The sequence below is a fragment of the Anolis sagrei genome, chromosome 1 (assembly GCF_037176765.1).
Source record: "Anolis sagrei isolate rAnoSag1 chromosome 1, rAnoSag1.mat, whole genome shotgun sequence".
Classification (NCBI taxonomy): Eukaryota; Metazoa; Chordata; class Lepidosauria; order Squamata; family Dactyloidae; genus Anolis; species Anolis sagrei.
The window spans coordinates 36,189,104-36,207,825 of record NC_090021.1 but is presented as its reverse complement, the minus strand read 5'-3'; the positions used below and the strand labels follow the sequence as shown (position 1 = coordinate 36,207,825).

The 18,722-nt window shown below is 38.5% G+C and overlaps 1 protein-coding gene across 1 annotated transcript in view; it reads right to left on the bottom strand.

Annotated features, from left to right (window-relative positions):
- The window catches only part of TGFB2 (transforming growth factor beta 2), a 99,727-nt gene that overhangs the window by 15,785 nt on the left and 65,220 nt on the right, over positions 1–18,722 (bottom strand). The window contains exon 2 of the mRNA XM_060754253.2: positions 10,319–10,482. Coding sequence (XP_060610236.2) covers positions 10,319–10,482 — 164 coding nt within the window. The remainder of the gene's footprint in view (positions 1–10,318; positions 10,483–18,722) is intronic.

Here is an 18,722-nt window from a genome sequence, read left to right as displayed (position 1 = left end):
TTTGGCCAAAGAGGAAGCTTGAAAGACAAATAAAAGTACTGCCATACAATTCAAACAATTCACTAAAATACAGCTAAACAACAAAGTATTTGGCAAAATAATTATATTCAGGGACCAGAGGCCCAAGAAAATGACACTATTGCAATCTCCCACCTAAATTGCAAAAGTAATGGGGATAAGAGTACACAAGCTGTTTTCCATCAACTATCAGTCTCATAAAAGTACTGCAGAATACATCAGCAATGTTCCTATTTCACAGATGGGAAACAGAGGATGAGAGATATTAATTTGCCCAAAATCATCTAGGCAGCTCTCTCAGTGAGGTAGGCGATTTGAGCTCTGTGCCCTACTGCCTCCCAGATCCATTTTAGCTATTGGATTAACTGTCTGAAGGACATAAGTGATGAACTAGAACTTACATTTTCACATATCTTAGGCTGGATCTATACTGCCCTATATCAAAGGATCTGATCCCAGATTATCTGCTTTGAACTGTATTATATGAGTCTACACTGCTAGATAATCTGGGATCAGATCTTGGAATATTGGGCAGTTTAGATTCAGCCATAGAGAACCATAATAAATCAAGAAGTTGTGACTGAATGCTATTTGGGTGATATTCTCTCTTCCAAATGTACAAAGTGCAAAAATAGAGTTCAAGGATATGCACTGCAGTAGGCATTATCTAGGCTTTATGGCAGGAATTCACATTCGGTAGCCTTCAGGGTGAATGGTATTAGCATTAACAGGTTTTCAAAATAGCAGTAAGGGACAGCTGAAATTCATGGCATGCAAGTTTGACAGTGAAGACTTATTTTGCATCCATCTAAACATTAGGAGCAACTTGTTGTCTATAAGAGCTTTTCAAGAGTGGAATAGCCTAACTACCCTGGTGGATGATGGGCTCTTCATCACTTCAGATTATTTAAAAGGGGTTAAATGGGCATCTTTAAAAAGTGCTTTACTTGAGTATGTCTATAAGGCAAGGGATTGGATTCGATGATCCTTGTTGTCCCTTCCAGCTCTATGATTCTAGGAGCATATGTGCTCTACTCTCCATAGACAAAAGAATTTGAACATTCGGTATCAATATATAAATTTTGAAAGATCAACTCTTATTGTCAGAAAATATTCTTATTTCAATTTTCCCATTTTTGACATATACCCCATTCTTTCTGGAGGGGGCAGCTTAGTGGAGGAGCAACTAGTCATGCAGAGGAAGTCTCAAGGTTCCAAAGTAGTGGAACTCCTTTCCATGGAAGGTTTGGTTGACCACTGCCTGATGTCTTTCTGTTGGCAAGCAAAGTCCTTTTTATTTGGGAGGGCTTAATTTTTCAATTCATAGCAGCTAGAGCTTTTAATGGGAGATGTTGAGTCTGTGTTTTATTATGTTTTAAATATGTTTTTAAAAACTGTTAATAATTTGTATTTTGAAAAAGAGTTGTCATTTATCTGCCTTTTAACATTTGTATAAAAGTTTTTGGTTGTATTTTGTTTTAATGTGTGTAAACTGGTTTCAACCTTGGGCCGGGAGAAAGGCACGAAATAAGCCAATTAACTAAATCCTTGAAGGGAAGACTGGACATAAATGCCATAAATAGCCCTCCCCACCTGGCAGTGCCTGAATGCTGAGCTCTGACATCAACATATGAGTTTCTTCCTTTCTTTTTTCCCTGGACAGTTATTTGTGTTGACAGTTATTTGCTGAAAAGCTTTTCCAGCATATTTTGCAGGAGTGTCTTGAAACAGAAGGTCAAGCTGTCTTTGTTATTTTTCTGGTGACTCGGTCTACCTGCCAAACATTCCAGGTCATGCTTTCTTCAACTGCATTCATGTAATGCTCTTTGCAATGGCACAGGGAAATGGCCCTACATCCTCGGAAGCCAATAGGGGTCTTTCCTTTGGCTTCAACAAGCTTTGGATCTGGCAATAATTGAGAGCAGAATGTGGTCCTTATAAACTATTGTACGAGGTGCAGCCTTTGTGCCAAAATACAAAAGGTACATAAGACTTGCCAAATGTGTTAAAGCCTATAGTTCTGTGATCCGCTTCCTGAGAATTTGCCAAGCACGTTCATCATGCAATGCTGCAAACACAGAGTACATACTGCACGCACAGGCCAAACCCAATTAGGACATGGGCGAATGTAAGGCAGCTATGCTGGATGCCCTTAGTTCACACAGTCACAATCGCCTCTTAACATATGCTTCCATTTCCTGCTGTCATATTTAACATGCAAAACATGCCCTCATCATTGGGAGTACTTTTAAATGTGTTCCCAGGAAGCAGAATCATTTTCTCACTCTCAACTAATGTAGACTCAATTTACACAAATGTTTCTCACATAGTAAAGGTAAAAGTCTCCTCTTGACATGAAGTATACTCAAGTCCAACTCTGGTGGGTGGTGCTCATCTCCATTTCTAAGTGGAAGAGCTGACGTTGTCTGTAGACACCTCCAAGGTCATGTGGCCAGCATGACTGCATGGAGTGCCATTACCTTCCTGCCAGAGTGGTACCTATAGATTTAGTCACATTTGCATGTTTTCGAACTGCTAGGTTGGCAGAAGCTAGAGCTATCAACGGGAGCTCATCCTGTCCTGCAGATTTAAACAACTGACCTTCTGGTCAGCAAATTCAGCAGTGGTAGTTTAACCTGCTGCACTACCATGGCCCCTATTTCTCACATACCCTCCAAGATTTCACAGATGAAACTGGGGCACATGTGGCCTAGTAGTATCAGAGTGTGGGAAAGATGACAAAAGCTATTAAAGATCATATCAGCCGGGAAAGGCTGCAGAAGTTTGCTTCTGCCTTATCCTTTTTTGGAAGAGAAAGATTCTGCCCTCCTCTTTTCTTGCCCTTCTTAAGTTGATAAAGTACAAACTATTTTGTTCTTTGAATTCAGTTTGCTTCAACCAATGTGAAAGAGAAAGAGGAAAAGTGAGAAGAGAAGAGAGAAACTGGGACATTTTCTAAGCTGTTGAAGAAATGGGATGACGGAGAATTATTTGGGATTGTCCCTGTCAAATCAGAGTTGTGTGTGTGTGTGTGTGTGTGGGGGGGGGGGGGTTCTCATAATTCAATTTGTTTATTTGATTGGCACTAGCCTATAAGGTTTGGGCTAATGCTAGGAGGGCTTCTGAGCTGACATGTAACTATAATTTCTCTCCCCCATCCTCTTCTTTCACTGTCAGTTTTTCATATTGGCTTCTCTGTCTCTTATCTCAAAGGATTTATAGAACAACCATACTGCCATAAGTTTTATTTTTCTCATCCCAGCCAAACATTGTCCTTAAACAGCCATCTTTGCCAAAAGTATACTATTCCTACTGCTGGCTACAAGATTACAAAAAGGCAACCCGAACTTTCAGTGTAACTTTCTGCAGTTAGAAGATGTTGATATCTATGCAGAACAGATATGCAATGCAAAACAATGCAAAATTAAATAAACTTCTGCAAAAGAATATGACTAAGATCATGAAGGAGGAGACAGAAGAAAAGAGAAAGGCACAAGTGTTTAGTTGTAACTTGCTTAAGGCACGGTAAACTGTATTAATATCTCAGGGCATGGCAGCTAAACCACAAAAATTCAAGAAAGCCATCCTTTCTGTTTCTAGGGATGCTGATTTATGCTGTTCTTCCAGTCATTGTAAATCTTTGTGTAGTCATGACCTGCCATATTAAAATTTAACTGCGACAACTGAACACAAGATTTTTGATCCAGCATAAAAATCTAGTATATCTTGCTTTCCTCTACAGTGTTTTAAGCTTTGGTCCTCCAGAGGTTTGGACTTCAATTTCCAAAACATTCAACTAGCAGAGCCAGTGGGCAGGGATTCTGGGAAGTGATATCAAAAACTTCATGATGGCCAGCAGTGATCCTAATCCCATATACAGGGTGAGGCAGCATAACTTCCTTTTTTCAAAACTTAATAAAACCCATTGTATGAATCAGAATTTTTTTTATAATGTAGGCGCATACCTAAAGTTTTATTTTATGTAGTTTTGAAGATCAAATTAGGTAGGTGACGTCCCCCATTCTCCATTCTCCATACACTGAGTAAACCAATTTCTGGCGTTGGTCATAACTCTTGCCAGCATAGCAGGCATCATATTGGCAATTTCTTCCTGGATGTTGGTCTTCAAATCTTGTAGGGTTCTTGGACGGTTCACATAAAGATGGGATTTCAACAAACCCCATAGAAAAAAAATCACAAGGGGCCAAATCTGGAGAGCGGGCGGCCAATCCAAATCCACTCGAAAAGTAGGCCTCAACAGCAAAAGCACGCTCCTCACTTTTCAAATGCATGATGGCGACTGAACTGTTTCAGGACAAAACTTTATACTCCTGCCTCTCGATTGAGACCACTATCACTCCGCTACGTCTTCAACCGACTGAATGGCGTACATTTTAAAAAAGGAAGTTATGCTGCCTCACCCTGTATTTTGCCCTTTCCTAAATGAAGATGAAGATGAAAAAAAGCTGACATGCACTACCGATGACAGATACAACACAACACAGCAAAACTCCAGTAGACACCCAGCTAATTCCCAGTGGAATTTTTACCAAAAGTTCATAATCAATTAAGCAAACAATTAATTGTATCAACAAATCACAATAATTTATCAATATCAACAATCAAGACAACTGTATGGAGATCTATAGACGTATATAAGAAAGATGATAGGTTTAGATATATTTAGAAAAAACTAGGCATTTTCATTCCTTGGAGCAGATGGAATAAAAATTTATATGAGTCACCCAAAACCAAAAATATAAAATATTGCCAAAGCATATATATCTCTTGCAATGCCTGATCAGTTGTGTTTTCTAAATATTTCTCCTTAAATATCAATAAACATTTTTTTTTTGGATTCTTCTTTTACACCATAATATGGGAATTTTTTGGTTGAGGGCAGGACAATAAAAATAGCTAGGAGATCAATGTTCATAAATGTACATACTTCCAGTTCTGTTTTGACTTCCATAAAAACAATTATTTTAAAACGATATGATAATGATAACAATGATTTTATTTCTTACTCAACTCTCCTCATGGCTTGAGGTGGGGCATAACATAAATAAAACATTTTATCATGAAACATTATGTAAAAGACTTCTATTAAAACATATCTGTATGACATATATTAAAGTAAACAGAACAAAGATTAAAATACTGTAAACACAAGACATGAGTTTAAAATTCATAATTAAAAAATGACTGGGTAGGCCTGTTGGAAGACATAAGTCTTCAATTGATTCTTAAATTCTGACAGCTGATTTAGCTGTTGGAGCTCTTCCGGCAAGTCATTCCACAGTCTTGGGCAGCTAATCAAAAGGTCCCCTGGGTGACAATTGCCAGTTGGGTTTTGGCTGGTTGGAATAAGAATCCACCAGAGGACCTCAGTGTTCAGGGAGGATTGTACAGGAGAAGGTGATCCTGTAGGAAACCTGGATCCAAATCATGTAAGGTTTTAATGGTCAAAACCAACACTTTGTACTTTGCACAGAAACTAATTGGCAACGAGTGGAATGAATTCAATATGGGTGTAATATGCTCACTCCTAGATGTTCCTGTAACTAGTCTGGCTGCTGTATTTTGAACTAATTGGAGTTTCCAGATTTGGTACAGATGGGCCCCAATGTAAAGCGTACTGCAGATGTCCAACTTCGAGGTTACTAGCATGTGCCCTACCAACTTTAAGTGCTCCGATTATAGAAAGGGGCCCAAATGGCATATCAGTCAAAGCTGGTAGTACGAATGCTTGAGAGACTGGTCTGTAATTATTAAGATCTAGGAGATGTAATGTAAGGCTTGTTTGTGGTGGAGACATGTCCACTCATGAACCTTTTGAATGGGAGAATGGACACTGAGTAACAGTTTCCTCTAAAAATGCCTTGTAACTTAGTTAAACATGGTTTTTGGTCATAGCAGAACTTTTTCAAGGGGAATTTGAACCTCCTCTCCTGGGCAGTAAATTCCACAATGTACGTTGGTCAAAAAGAAGGTCCCTTGTCTTCACCTCACTGACTGTGGCTTCATCGTTACTGGAACATAAAGAAAGTTATCTCCATCACGGGGCAGAAGAGGAAGTTTTGTATTGCAGTGACCTCCATACTAGATTTACACTGCCTGCATAGTTTGTATGTGGGCACAAGTAAGGCTGCCCAACAGTCTAAATACCTAAACACACCCAGATCCCCTCCCTCCCCCCAGTAAACATCCAAGATAATGTTTCAATATGACAGCAACACCGAGCTTCCAAAATCTAAGAATTCCTGCAACTCCTTTTCCTAAGCAAGCTCGTTTGTCTTTCCTGGGACTTAGAGGTTTCAGTGTACTCTGAGGAATAGAACAATAAATGCTTTGGGGATTGAACAAGCAGTGCAGAGCCACACCAGTGTAAGAAAGAACAGAAAATGCCTTAAGCCCTTTGCCTCCTTGATTCCTTCCTTTCAATATAATGTCCCCCTTGAGATGCACAGTGCTGCTGGAAGCACAGTGCAGTGCAATGTTTTTTCCTCCTTTTCCACATTGCATGTTGCATTCCTCCCCTTCCAGCAGCCTATCAGGTACGTAAGCATGCTAAAGCCTCAGATAACAGTGGTAATAAAACCCGAAATTTCAGCCCCCTTCTTTATGATGCTTTATGAAGTGTTGCCAAAACATGGCACTGTTTCCATAGGAAGCCATTTGAACACGGTATTGTTTTATAGTCTGTGGCTAATAAACTACCATAAAAACAAGATCGCCGCAACCATCCCAAACAATGGATAGGGTTTTTGCCCTTCTCCATTCTGTCATTTGTTCTATTTTGCCAGAATGCCTATGCTCCTCTCCGGAATGCCTTCTCATAAAACAAAAAATGGGGGCAGAGGCTTATTTCTAAATACAGAAGCACCTTAATAAAATAAAGATGTGATGAAGTCTTTAAAAAGTGCTGCCAAGGAGATGGGTTCAAAGACATTCCCATAACATCCAATTTTTTATCTGATCAAATTCCAATAAATCCTGCATTTGGCATCAATCTTTTAAAAACATAGTGAGAGACACTGGTGGATGTTTGAGCTTGTTTGTTTAATCACTTTCTTTCTTTCTTTTCCTCCCTTCTTTTAAAGAATTCTATCCACCAGATATTAGCTAAAGTCTTGGTCTTTTGATAGAATGCACAATGAAAAATGTTTATTATGCTGTTTCTTTTTAACAGAAGTTGGAGAAGAGATTACAAAGAAAAAGAAAAAGGCTCACTTATAAATTTCAGTATTAACACATTTGATTTCTATTACAAAGATACAGAAAAAGTCATAAACTCCGCGTTCTTAATAACAATGCTGTGGAACTGTGAGACTTTTAATTTCCCTACACTGCACATCTGTAACAATCTGATACCACTTTAGCGCCCATGATTCCATCCCATGAAATCACACCATGTTTTCAGAATTATTTGCCAAAGATACAAAGCAAACAAGACAGTTTAAGTTCCACTCTCATTCGTCTCCCCTACCCAATTAATAAACTCAAATGATTGTTTAAAAAACCTACAACCTGATTAAGCTGAAAATACCAAAACATTGCTATGGGCTTAGTATAAATAATTGGCTTTAAATCTAAGCATTTTAATTTAACTGGATTGCATATTAAGCTGCAAGGGAGTTAATGCTATGTGGAAGAATTAGTTGGTGCTGAAAGAAACGAAATAACAGGAACTCTTGACTTTATGAAACATACATCAACATCATTAAAAGAAAGACCGATATTGAGGGTCAATTGAGATCACAGAGGATGAGATGATGACGTTACCTCACTTTTGGCCATTACCTTTTTAAAAGAAAAAAACACCCCTTCAGAGTGTAATCTTATGCAGATTTATTTGGGAGTAAAGTCAACCGGGTTTAATTGAGCTGATTTGGAGAAAAAGTACTGGGGGGGGGGGGGATTAATGCTATAACTCTAATGTATGCTTACATGGGAATATGTGCCAAAGAAATCAGTAGAACATATTTATGATTACACATGAATCAAAATAAGAGCAAGCTAATTTGAGCAACACACTGTGGTGATACCTTCATAGTGTCAGAATAACATGTACTTTGAATTTTATTTTATGGTCAACACAGTTAGTCCTCGTATTCTGAGTAAGTGAATGAAGTAGCAAAGTAAATTATAGAGTAAATTTCATGTAGGTTAAGGCAGTAATACAACTCACTATTACACTGTGCTATCAAGACACCAGTGTAAATACACAGTGGGAAAAGAAACTTATCTGGATTACAAAATCCATCTATTGTACTTGTATATAAACCATTGCTTTCCCAGCCCTGCCACTGGCAGATTTATTCTAGCAGGTTTGTTATAAGTGTTACCTATGCACACAACTAGTTAATTTAATCTTATCTATTATCACGTGTTTTACTCTAGCCTATACAAATTTTGGTCCCCAAGGACAAAGCAAAATAGAAAATCCACAGGTGGACTATATCTTTATCAGCAGCAAAAATAGTGTTCAGGTATTCAGATTCTCTAAAACTTTAGAAAACTCAATGAAATTATTTTAAAAAAATTCTCTAAAACTCTTCACGGACCCAAGTAGTGTAAAACTAAGGGTTGAGACACAAAGTAAAAAAAAAGGCGAGATGTTAAACTCATGAAGAACACAATTAAACTAAGTCACAAGGTGGAAGAATGCAGACTTGATAGGTCATTTGTAGTCATGTAGATAACATGATAGCTAGAAATAACTTCTGGTTCTGAAGAAGAGTTCTGATGAACTTGACAATTCGAAATCTATTATGGAATTAAAGTTGATTCCTCATAAATGTATTCCTCATTCATGGATTTGGAATTTTAACTCTATCCTGAAGCCATATTAAGGTAGAACCTCTTTTTGCAATATTTCTCCACCTTTGTAACACTTCTTCACCCACATACGCTATTCAAATGATAAAGGTTTACATAGCAATTTTATCTGTGATTATGTGATATCTGGGTTGTTGTAGGTTTTCCGGGCTGTATGGCCATGTTCTAGAAGCATTCTCTCCTGACATTTCGCCTGCATCTGTGGCAAGCATCCTCAGAGGTTGTGAGGTTTGCTGGAAACTAGGAACATTATGTGATATCTGTTGCTCCATTTTAACCATGTGAAAAATCTCAGGTTTGACACATCATTGAAAACCATTGCTTCTCACACTATCAAATAAGGCAGGCTTTATTTCCCCCAAATATGCCAGAGACCAGTACCATATTATTATCATGTTTGCATAGATTTCTAGAAAACCCACTTCAAACTGGCTGCAGACAGTTCATGGACTTGAATATTGGTAAACCACCTCTTTTTCAATAACAGGGCAAAAAATGGAGGTCCTTGTGTCAACGGCTAGCAGCAGCATCTTTTCCAACATGAAATGAAGATGGTACACACCCCAGTTTGAGTTCTGATGGCAAAGAAACTTTACCATAGGAACAACATCTTTTCCTTGGGAAATTTAAGCAATGATGTGCCATTTAGAAGAATGTCTCATTATATTTTCAAACTTTAATAGACATGATTCCTGGCAAAAATGTCTTGGGGAATAAATATCTATTAAATTTCCACATTCCGGCTGCACCAAAGCCTGAAACAAAAATTATTGGGTTTAAACTTGCAGTATACACATGCATTCATTCTAATGAATACACATTTTTGAGCAAGCTCCACTGAGCTCAACGCGATTTGGTTCTGAGAACATACTTGCAGGAGGGTATGTTACTTTAAGCTTACATGATATAATTTCATTTACATAACAGTTGAATAGAGACTATGAGACTTAATGGACTAGGTTTATTTTCATACATGACTCTTATTGTTCAGCTGCTAATATGGATACATAATTATGGATACCGTTTTGATCATAACTTTTTATATGTTTCAACCACAGGCCATTTCAGTTGTAACTCTTTTTATTTTGTAAGCAGCCACGAGTTCCAGTCTGGAGGGAAAGGTGATATGTAAAGTAATGGAGGGATGGATGTGCATGCTTTCTTTTCCAGTTGTCACAGTACGTTAATGGCATCTCATACGTGAACTTTAAAAAACATTCAAATAAATTTCCAATCTATTTGGGAATCGTTTAAACTGGCCTCACTCCTAGAATTTGTAGTTTGGTGAGGTAGCGAGAATTCACTGTGAGAGATCCTCAGAATTTCTTCACAGAACTACATTTCCCAGAGTTCACTACAAAAGAAAAATGAACATTAAAGTCACTCTTGTCTATATAGCATAACAATGCCCCAGACAGAAAGCACATAAGAAAAAGGCATTAGAGAGCCACACTGTTACCTGATAAAGCTCTATCCGCTGTTCCAATACGCGAGGCCTTGGATTCCTCAAGCGAAAGACTCTAAACTCAGCTTTCACCAGGTTGGAAGCATTTTTTTCCATCGCTGAGACATCAAATCTCACTCTTCTAAAATAGGGGGTGGGGCCATTGGGCGAGATGAGATCTGCAAAAAGTTAGTGTAATGATTTAAAAGCATAAATATATTGTTCTTTAACAAGCCACAACACAAGGCAGCCTCAAGAAACAGCAACGGAAATGTCTGCAGGATGATTCAGTCTCCAGCAGCCAATTTTGATATCATTAGCAATTTAACCAGATAAACAAACATGTGCATTTGATTATGGAAACAGCAGATTAATAGCGATCAACAAACCGTTTCCAACTCTCTTTCGGGGCATGTGTTTAACCCTGTTCTTTGAAAGCAACGGTGGAAAATCCTGGATGATTATAAATTGGAACAAAATCCTGACAGTTGATGTTTCACAAATGACTCTAGACTTGCATACTCTTAATCGCAATTGCCAAGAAAATAGAATTTAATGACAAGCAGTTTGCCCTGGGTAGCATTTTTTAAAAAGGAAAGGAAAAGCCTGGAGCAAAAATATCTAAACTCTTTGACAATGTGTTTTGTCTTTTATTTCAAGTGTCTCAATTCTCAGAGAAGAGGAAAGAAAGCAGATAATCGCACAACAAATCTAAGATGTTACACAAAGCAAAGAAGTCCAAAACTGATGTGGAGGAGGGGAAATTTTCTTTATATGCATTTTAAAGCATCATTTTACACTCTGGCATGGATTGTCATAATGATATAGGTGCCATTTTTATCTGTGCCATTTTAAAGCATCCACGTTTGATGGTTAAATGCAGTCTCCTTTTGTAACAGGCATGGGGAAAGTGCTGCTATATGGGGCCCCATTTTTGCAACTTCTAAATTACCCTAATCTTTTATTGTACACCAAGTTGACCCCCCCCCCCCCCCGGCTAAAAACACCAATGAATTGACACAAATACGACACAGAGGGGTTAATTGGGTCCTCTTGTCCTCACTAATCTTTCCCCCTCCATCTTCAGAATCCAATCCCAGTGTCCAAAGAGCAGAAATCATGTGTCCAAGACCTAGATGTGATACAATCTGTTTGCTATTGCTTTGGGAGTCACAAGAAGAAGAAAATGTTCCAAATTCACTTAGCAGTTGCCCCTCTTTGTTTTGAAATGTAAATCAAATGGGTTATTAGTCTATCTCAATGGGCTTTTAAAATTGAAAGTGTAATAGGTGGAATGGCAATCAAGACTGGAGAAACAGTAGGGGAAATATTTAAGCAGTTATCTGCTCCTCGTTTTGGTGCTCCACTTCTATGTGATTTTCCAAATATAGATTGCTATAGGTTGACCAGTATATTTTACTCGTTTTAGACCCTGAATTTAATTATTAGCAGTATCCTTTCTGAAAATAAGATGCGATTAGATAATATCATGGACAGTAACTTAAATTAAAAGCACATTTTCTGCTTCCACAAGCTGCCTGGGCCGCGGTGGCACAATGAGTTGAACCCTTGTGCTGCTGAATAGCAGTTTGAATCTATGGGATGGGGTGAGTTCCTGCTGTTAGCCCTAGCTCCTGTCAAGCTAGCAGTCAGAAAACATGCAAATGTGTGTAGATAAATAGGTACAGCTTCGGCAGGAAAAGGCAAAAGACGCTCCAACCAGGAGATGATAATGCAGGCTCCTCGGCTTGAAAATGGAGAAAGAACACCTTGCCCAGAGCCAGAGTTGAGCACTGCATCCAGAAACCAGAAATGAAAAAGGAGAAACCTTGGCCTTGTCTGTGTCTCATTGTATGTGACTGTAAGGCATTGAATATTGGCCTATGTCTGCTATAATCTGCTCTGAGACCCCTAGGGGAGACAGAGAGAATATAAATAAAGATTATTATTATTATTATTATTATTATTATTATTTCCATTAAGAGAAAAGTAAACTACGTGCCTTCAAGTAACCTCTTGGCCTTTAGTTGGCCATCAATTTTATAGGGTTTTTTTCATGCAAGTAATACTAGGAGGTGGCTTGCTATCACCTTCCTCTGAATATATCATATATCCTCCTGCATAAGTTGAGGGAAGGTTTCAGGACCAAAATTATGGATTTTGATATGGCCCTTGCATAAGCAGAGAAGAGAAAATATGAATACCACTATCTTCATTTCCCCATTTAGGCATTCAGAAAGGCCAGAAGCGGTGTGTGCATGTGCGTGCATTAGTGATTATTTTAGATTTTCCTGAGATGGACTAAGTTCCTTCCTTTTGCCATTCAAAGAAGGGGATACCTCCTCTTTGAAATTAAAATTGTGGTTGTGGTTTTTATTAAAATTTATAGACTTATGAGTATATAAGGTAGCTCACACCAGCTGGTATTCCATCGTGGTCCCCCACCTAATATTAACCTACTCTGGCCTTGTTTAGTTTGTCAGATTAGAATAGGATTTAGTGCCTTCAAGGCATTTAAACAACGTAAAGAGAGATAATTCTAAGGTAAACAAAAAGAGGACTAATTTAAATATATGAAAACATGAAGCAGCATCATAACCTTCATCACGTTTGATGGTTGATATCTTAAGATTAATGGCAAAGTATTGGTTTTTTCAACAACCCATGGAAAAAATATTTTAGATTTATGAATGATAAGAAGGTACAGAAGAAAACTGAAGGGACCCAGGGAGAAATAAACAAATGAATTCAGGCATAAAACAAAAGGAAAGTTAATGGCCACTAATTGTTGACTCCCTTTTAAAGCCCATTAACTTAACTGGATGGATAAGATAAATAATTAAAGCCCAGTAAAATAAACGGATGAGCTGGAGATCAAGGAGAACCTCAGCTGTTACATAAAAACCACTTCAAGCAGATAGATATCAAGCAGACTAATGACTGCTTCCAACAGCTTTATGTAACTTATGCCTATGCTGTTCATAAGCTGATCACCATACTTAGAATGTTGCTGGTGATGGCAATAGAATTACTCCTCTCTAGATAGCTAGATAGGCTATATAGAATATGTTCCTCATTAATATAATATAATGCCTGTGCTTGGACAAGATAAAACCTAGGGCCTTTCCACACAGCCCTATATCCCAGAGTATCAAGGCAGAAAATCCCACATTATCTGAGTGTGAACTTAGATAACCCAGTTCAAAGCAGATATTGTAGGATTTTCTGCCTTGATATTCTGGGATATAGGGCTGTGTGGAAGCACCTTAAGATGTATAATTTCCTCACAGATGAGAAAGAAGTCAGGAGTGTCAAACCCACTCTCACCTAGGGCCACATCAAATTTATGGTTGCCATCAAAGGGCTCTTTGTAACTGTAAGTTTGTATGCATATAACTATGTTGTCTTGGTATTGAATGCCTTGTGGGACACATAAAATGATGTGGTTGGTTGGTTGGCTTTAGCCCGCAGGCCCTGCATTTAACACATGTTGCTTAGACGAAGGGCGCTTCCAGACAGCACTAAATCATGGGTTTTAGTGAAGGGCAAAAATCTTGAGACTTCAGGAGAGGTGCACATACAGACCGGTTGGTCCCAGGATTTCTGCCTCCATTGTCCAGACTTGATGCTTTGTTCTGAGATTTAGAGGCTTCCAAGATGGCTACCATGGGACTTCTGTCGGAAACCAGCAGTTTTTTTAAAAAAAAACCGTGAGATGCAGATATGAGGAGATTTGGTTATGCGGATGATTGCAAAAGTTCAGTTCTATGTGCAGGCCAGAGAAACTGTGCTCGCCACACATTTCATAAAATTTCTGGCTCACAAACAAATTTTATGGGGTAGAACTACTTCTGTCCAAGTCAGCACTAGACAATGAAACAGGAACACACACTTTTAAGCCAGGAACAGAACTTTGTCATTATCTACTATTTTTAGCACCTGGCTGCCTGGCCATCTCTCCAAACAGATTTGGTTGTGTACTTGTGGCATCAAACAACAGGGTGCTGTTCCTGGGTTATACATGGCTATTTCTGATTGCTCTTCTTGTGAAAAAATGTACAACAACCCAATCAACAAGGGAATTTGCATCCTTTCTGGTGGTAGCTCCACCAGCTGTCTCCGCAGGGAAATATACATATGATATTCTGCAATAGTAAAAGCTGGTGAATGCCTTTGAGGATTACCTGAAGAAACAGTAGAATGTGTCAGAAAGACTGACAACATGAATAAGGTAAGGACTGGACTAGCTCCCGAGGTTACACAAGCGCAATGCCCCAAGAATTTGCATGCCATTTTAAGAGATCTAGGCTACAAAATCTTCACAGACTGAGCTCACCAAAACATTCCCCACTTGGAAAGTCTCTAAAGAAACCACTTTCTAATGCAAAAGCATCCAATAAAATATTTATTTAGGACACCACTAGTGTATAGTCTTCTACGAATGCTCTGTTCCACAACTGGCCTGCATTGCTATGATTTCCGTGCCTTCTGTATTCTAGTTACTTCCATTCTGCTTTAGCCAATGCAACAACTATGTGAAAAACCAACACCATCTACACTGCCATATAATGCATTCTCATAATGTAGTTTAACTGCATTGAACTGCATTATATAGCAGTGTAATAAGATATAATGCAATTCAATGCAGTTAAATTGTATTATGAAAATATATTATATGGTCATTGTAGACTCACATAATGCAGAAGGAACTGGATTATGTGAGTATACACTGCCATATAATCCAGGGCCCTTCTATACTGCTATATAATTAGGATACCAAGGCAGATAATCTACATTATTGGCTTTGAACTGAATTATCTGAGCCCCCTTCCCCACAGATGTATAAAATCCACATTGAACTGGATTATATGGCAGTGTGGACTCAGATAATTCAGTTCAAAGCAGACATTGTGGACTATCTGCCTTGATATTCTGGGTTATATGGTTGTGTGGAAGGTCACTGAGTCTACACTGCCATATAATCCAGTCCAAAACCGACAACTTAGATTTTATACAGCTGTGTAGAAGGGGCCCCAGTTCAATGCAGTTGATCTGCATTCTGAAACTACATTATATGTTATTGTAAATAGGCCCTGGATTTCTCTCCATCTATCCATTATGTGATTTAAGGAATTCATGCTGATTGTATGCAACCCAAACCAATAGCTTGGCGTTTCAGACAAATTGTTTTACTCCCTGTTTAAACACAAAATATTAGACACCTGGCGGGGACAAGAGAGCGGGCCTTCTCGGTGGTGGCCCCCTGGCTATGGAACTCCCTCCCTGCTGAAATCAGACAGGCGCCCTCCCTTATGGCCTTCCGTAAGGGCCTGAAAACATGGCTCTTCGAGAAGGCCTTCAATTGAGTGCTATGTTATCGGAATGACGACCGGAATGGACTACGACTATGAGATTGATTATGACCCCAAAATAAGACGAAGCGGATTTTTAGCTTAATTAGATGTTTGTATTAGTAAGATGTTGTGTTGTGGTCTTGACTCTTTGTAAATTGTTGTTTTTTCTATGTTTTGTACACCGCCACGAGTCGCCCTAGGGCTGAGAGCGGCGGTTAACAAGTGCAAATAATAAATAAATAAATAAATATTACAAAGATCTTGCCTTCATCTCAAAGCTGTGGCAACTTGTAAATGTGGCATTAACCTGATTTTTTTTTCAGAAATGCATAGATTTCATTTCTGCCTGTCCACAGAATGAATGTTTTATCTCTTGACTATTAGGGGGGTATAACAAAAAAAGTTGTAGATATAAACTTTTACACTAACTGCATTGGATTTTATAAGGCAGTGTAGAAGGGGCCTCATATAATCCAGTTCAAAGCAGAAAATCTGGGATCAGATCCTGGGATATAGGGTAGTGTAGATCCAGCCTTAGCTTTTGAAGTTGTCACATTGAGGGACAGGGACAGACTTGAGAGCTTAAATTCAGCCACACAAAATAAATATCACTGCCCTAGTTGGAGTTTGACTCAGTTTAAGGTTGCTTCTGCATGACATGTTTTGGGATGCTGTAATGGAACACGTGACTCAGTTACTACATTTACTCAAGAACTGGATAGTAACTTAGAATTATCTTAATTATCTCAAATGAGATTTCTCAAAGTGAACAAACCAATAAAGGCTTTATTAACTGAAATTAGTGGTTTCACCAAGTAGGGCAACCCAAAGTCGTATTGCTGAAGCAGGGATTCAAACTGGAATTATAACCCAACTCTCAAACCACTACACCTAGAAACACTAAACCAAAAGAACCAATTAATGATTCATCCAATACTTAGAGATAATTATTTCTTAGCTGATTTGTATACATGTGATTTATGGAAAGTATGTGACCCTCCATATGTTGCAAGAGTTGCAACTACTGAACAGCATCTGAAGAGCTGTAAGATTCCCATCCCTGATTTAAATTGGCCAAAATGGGGATTCAACAAAAATAACTTCACTAAGAGAAGTAGAATGTTTTTCTCGTCCAGCCGGTCCTATCTCAAAGATATCTCACTGTATATTTGCAAGTAATCCAAAATCTGAAAATTTAAAAAATATGAAAGACTTCTGGTCCCAAGCCTTTCAAACAGGGATAGGCTGAATCACCAAAAAGAGTTTGCATTGGGTTCTGGTCCAAGTCTTGACTCTCCCAAGAATGGTGACTCTGTTGCTTTCCTGTTTTACAGTATCTAGGCAAGGAAACAGTCACACTCCAGCCGGAATCAAGAAGATAACTTTTAAAAAGTTATCTGTTATCATTATACTCAGGGGCAGCTCAACCCATTACGCAGTTAGCATTTGCAGTATAGTTGGTTTTGCCCAGAGGCGCTCTTGAGGAGCTCTTGGAGGAAAACAGACCTTGACATATGCGAGTTGTAGTTACTGGGATGTATAGTTCAAAGAGCATTCCGAACTCCACCAATGAAACAAATATGAACTGAAACAAATATGGCACACAAAACTCCCACGACGAACAGAAAATATATATCAGTGATTGGTTGGGGGGGAACCAAAATACTGTTTGCTTACTGTTGAAAATTACCTAGGGCTGCCTCTGATTATACTTCTAACTACCAACTGGTGATTAATTTAGTTACATTTTAGAAACAACTCTTTTCTTTCATGTATCTCAAACATAAGAGAATATTACTTTTTAGTTACTTTAAAACTTCTGAATGCTATAAGCCCTGGGGCACAAAATACACATCTTCCATCTGCTTCTTCAGTAACTTCTGTATGGCCACAAAAAAGCTGAAAAAAACAGTAACAAAAGGGATAGCATGAACCACCACTTGAACCATTTGAGATTTCTCCTCCATCATTTAATGAAGCTATAGGTCTGTGCCAATAACAGCAATACAATGACACTACAAGTGCTGGGAAGTTTTTTTCTTGTTAGTTTATAATTGTAATGGAATTTAATTGTTCCTTCATTACTTGGGATTGTGTAATAGCTGGTCTATTTTAACCTTCATTTTAACCTTCGTTTTTAATTTTTGTGGTATGAAATTTTATCTTGACATTTTAATGACGATATTTTTAGTTATCTTTTAACCTAATCAGGTTTGAATGTGTGTTGGTTCACTGTTGTGGGGGTCTTGGGATGGTGATTCTTGTCTGTTTGTGCACATTTCTGTTTTTGTTTTTAATGTTGATGAGGTCAATGGATTAATCAATAAACTTTGCTTGCTTGCTTCATTACTGAAAATGGGAACTCCTGTTGGTGCAATGAGTTAAACCCTTGTGCCAGCAGGACTGCTGACCAACAGGTCTACAGTTCAAATCTGAGGAGAATGGGTTGAGCTCCCTCTGTCAGCTCCAGCTCCCTATGTGGGGACATGAGAGAAGCCTCCCACAAGGATGGTAAAACATGGAAACATCTGGGCGTCCCCTGGGCAGTGTCCTTACAGACAGCCAATTCTCTCACACCAGAAGCGACCTGCAGTTTCTCAAAGTCGCTCCTGACACACAAAAGAAATATTGAAAAAAGCATGAATTGCAAATAAGTAGTTATTTTGGGCTAGTAGTTGCATCAAAGCTCAAATTCTTCCATTCATTTTCAAGGCCAAAGGTGAACTCGGGACCTGTAAACAAGGTCAAAGGTTGGGTGAATGCTACTGTACATGTGAAAACAATAGCACATACCAAAGTTCTTCCAAAACCACAACTATGTGTAATTTCAACTTGCTAAGAAGTCTTAGGACAGAATAAAATAGAGGACTGGAGGAAACCCAAACCAGTTTAATTGAGAATTATCTCTGGCTACTGGTGCCTTTAAATACAGATACCTCTTGCCCCAAAGAGATTATGAAGTGGAAAACATTATTTCAGGCTTCTTGTTCAGAACAGAAATTGTTTCTTCCAGTTCCCTCAAATCACCTGCTTGCTGTCCTATTAAACAAACACAGCAAGCACAA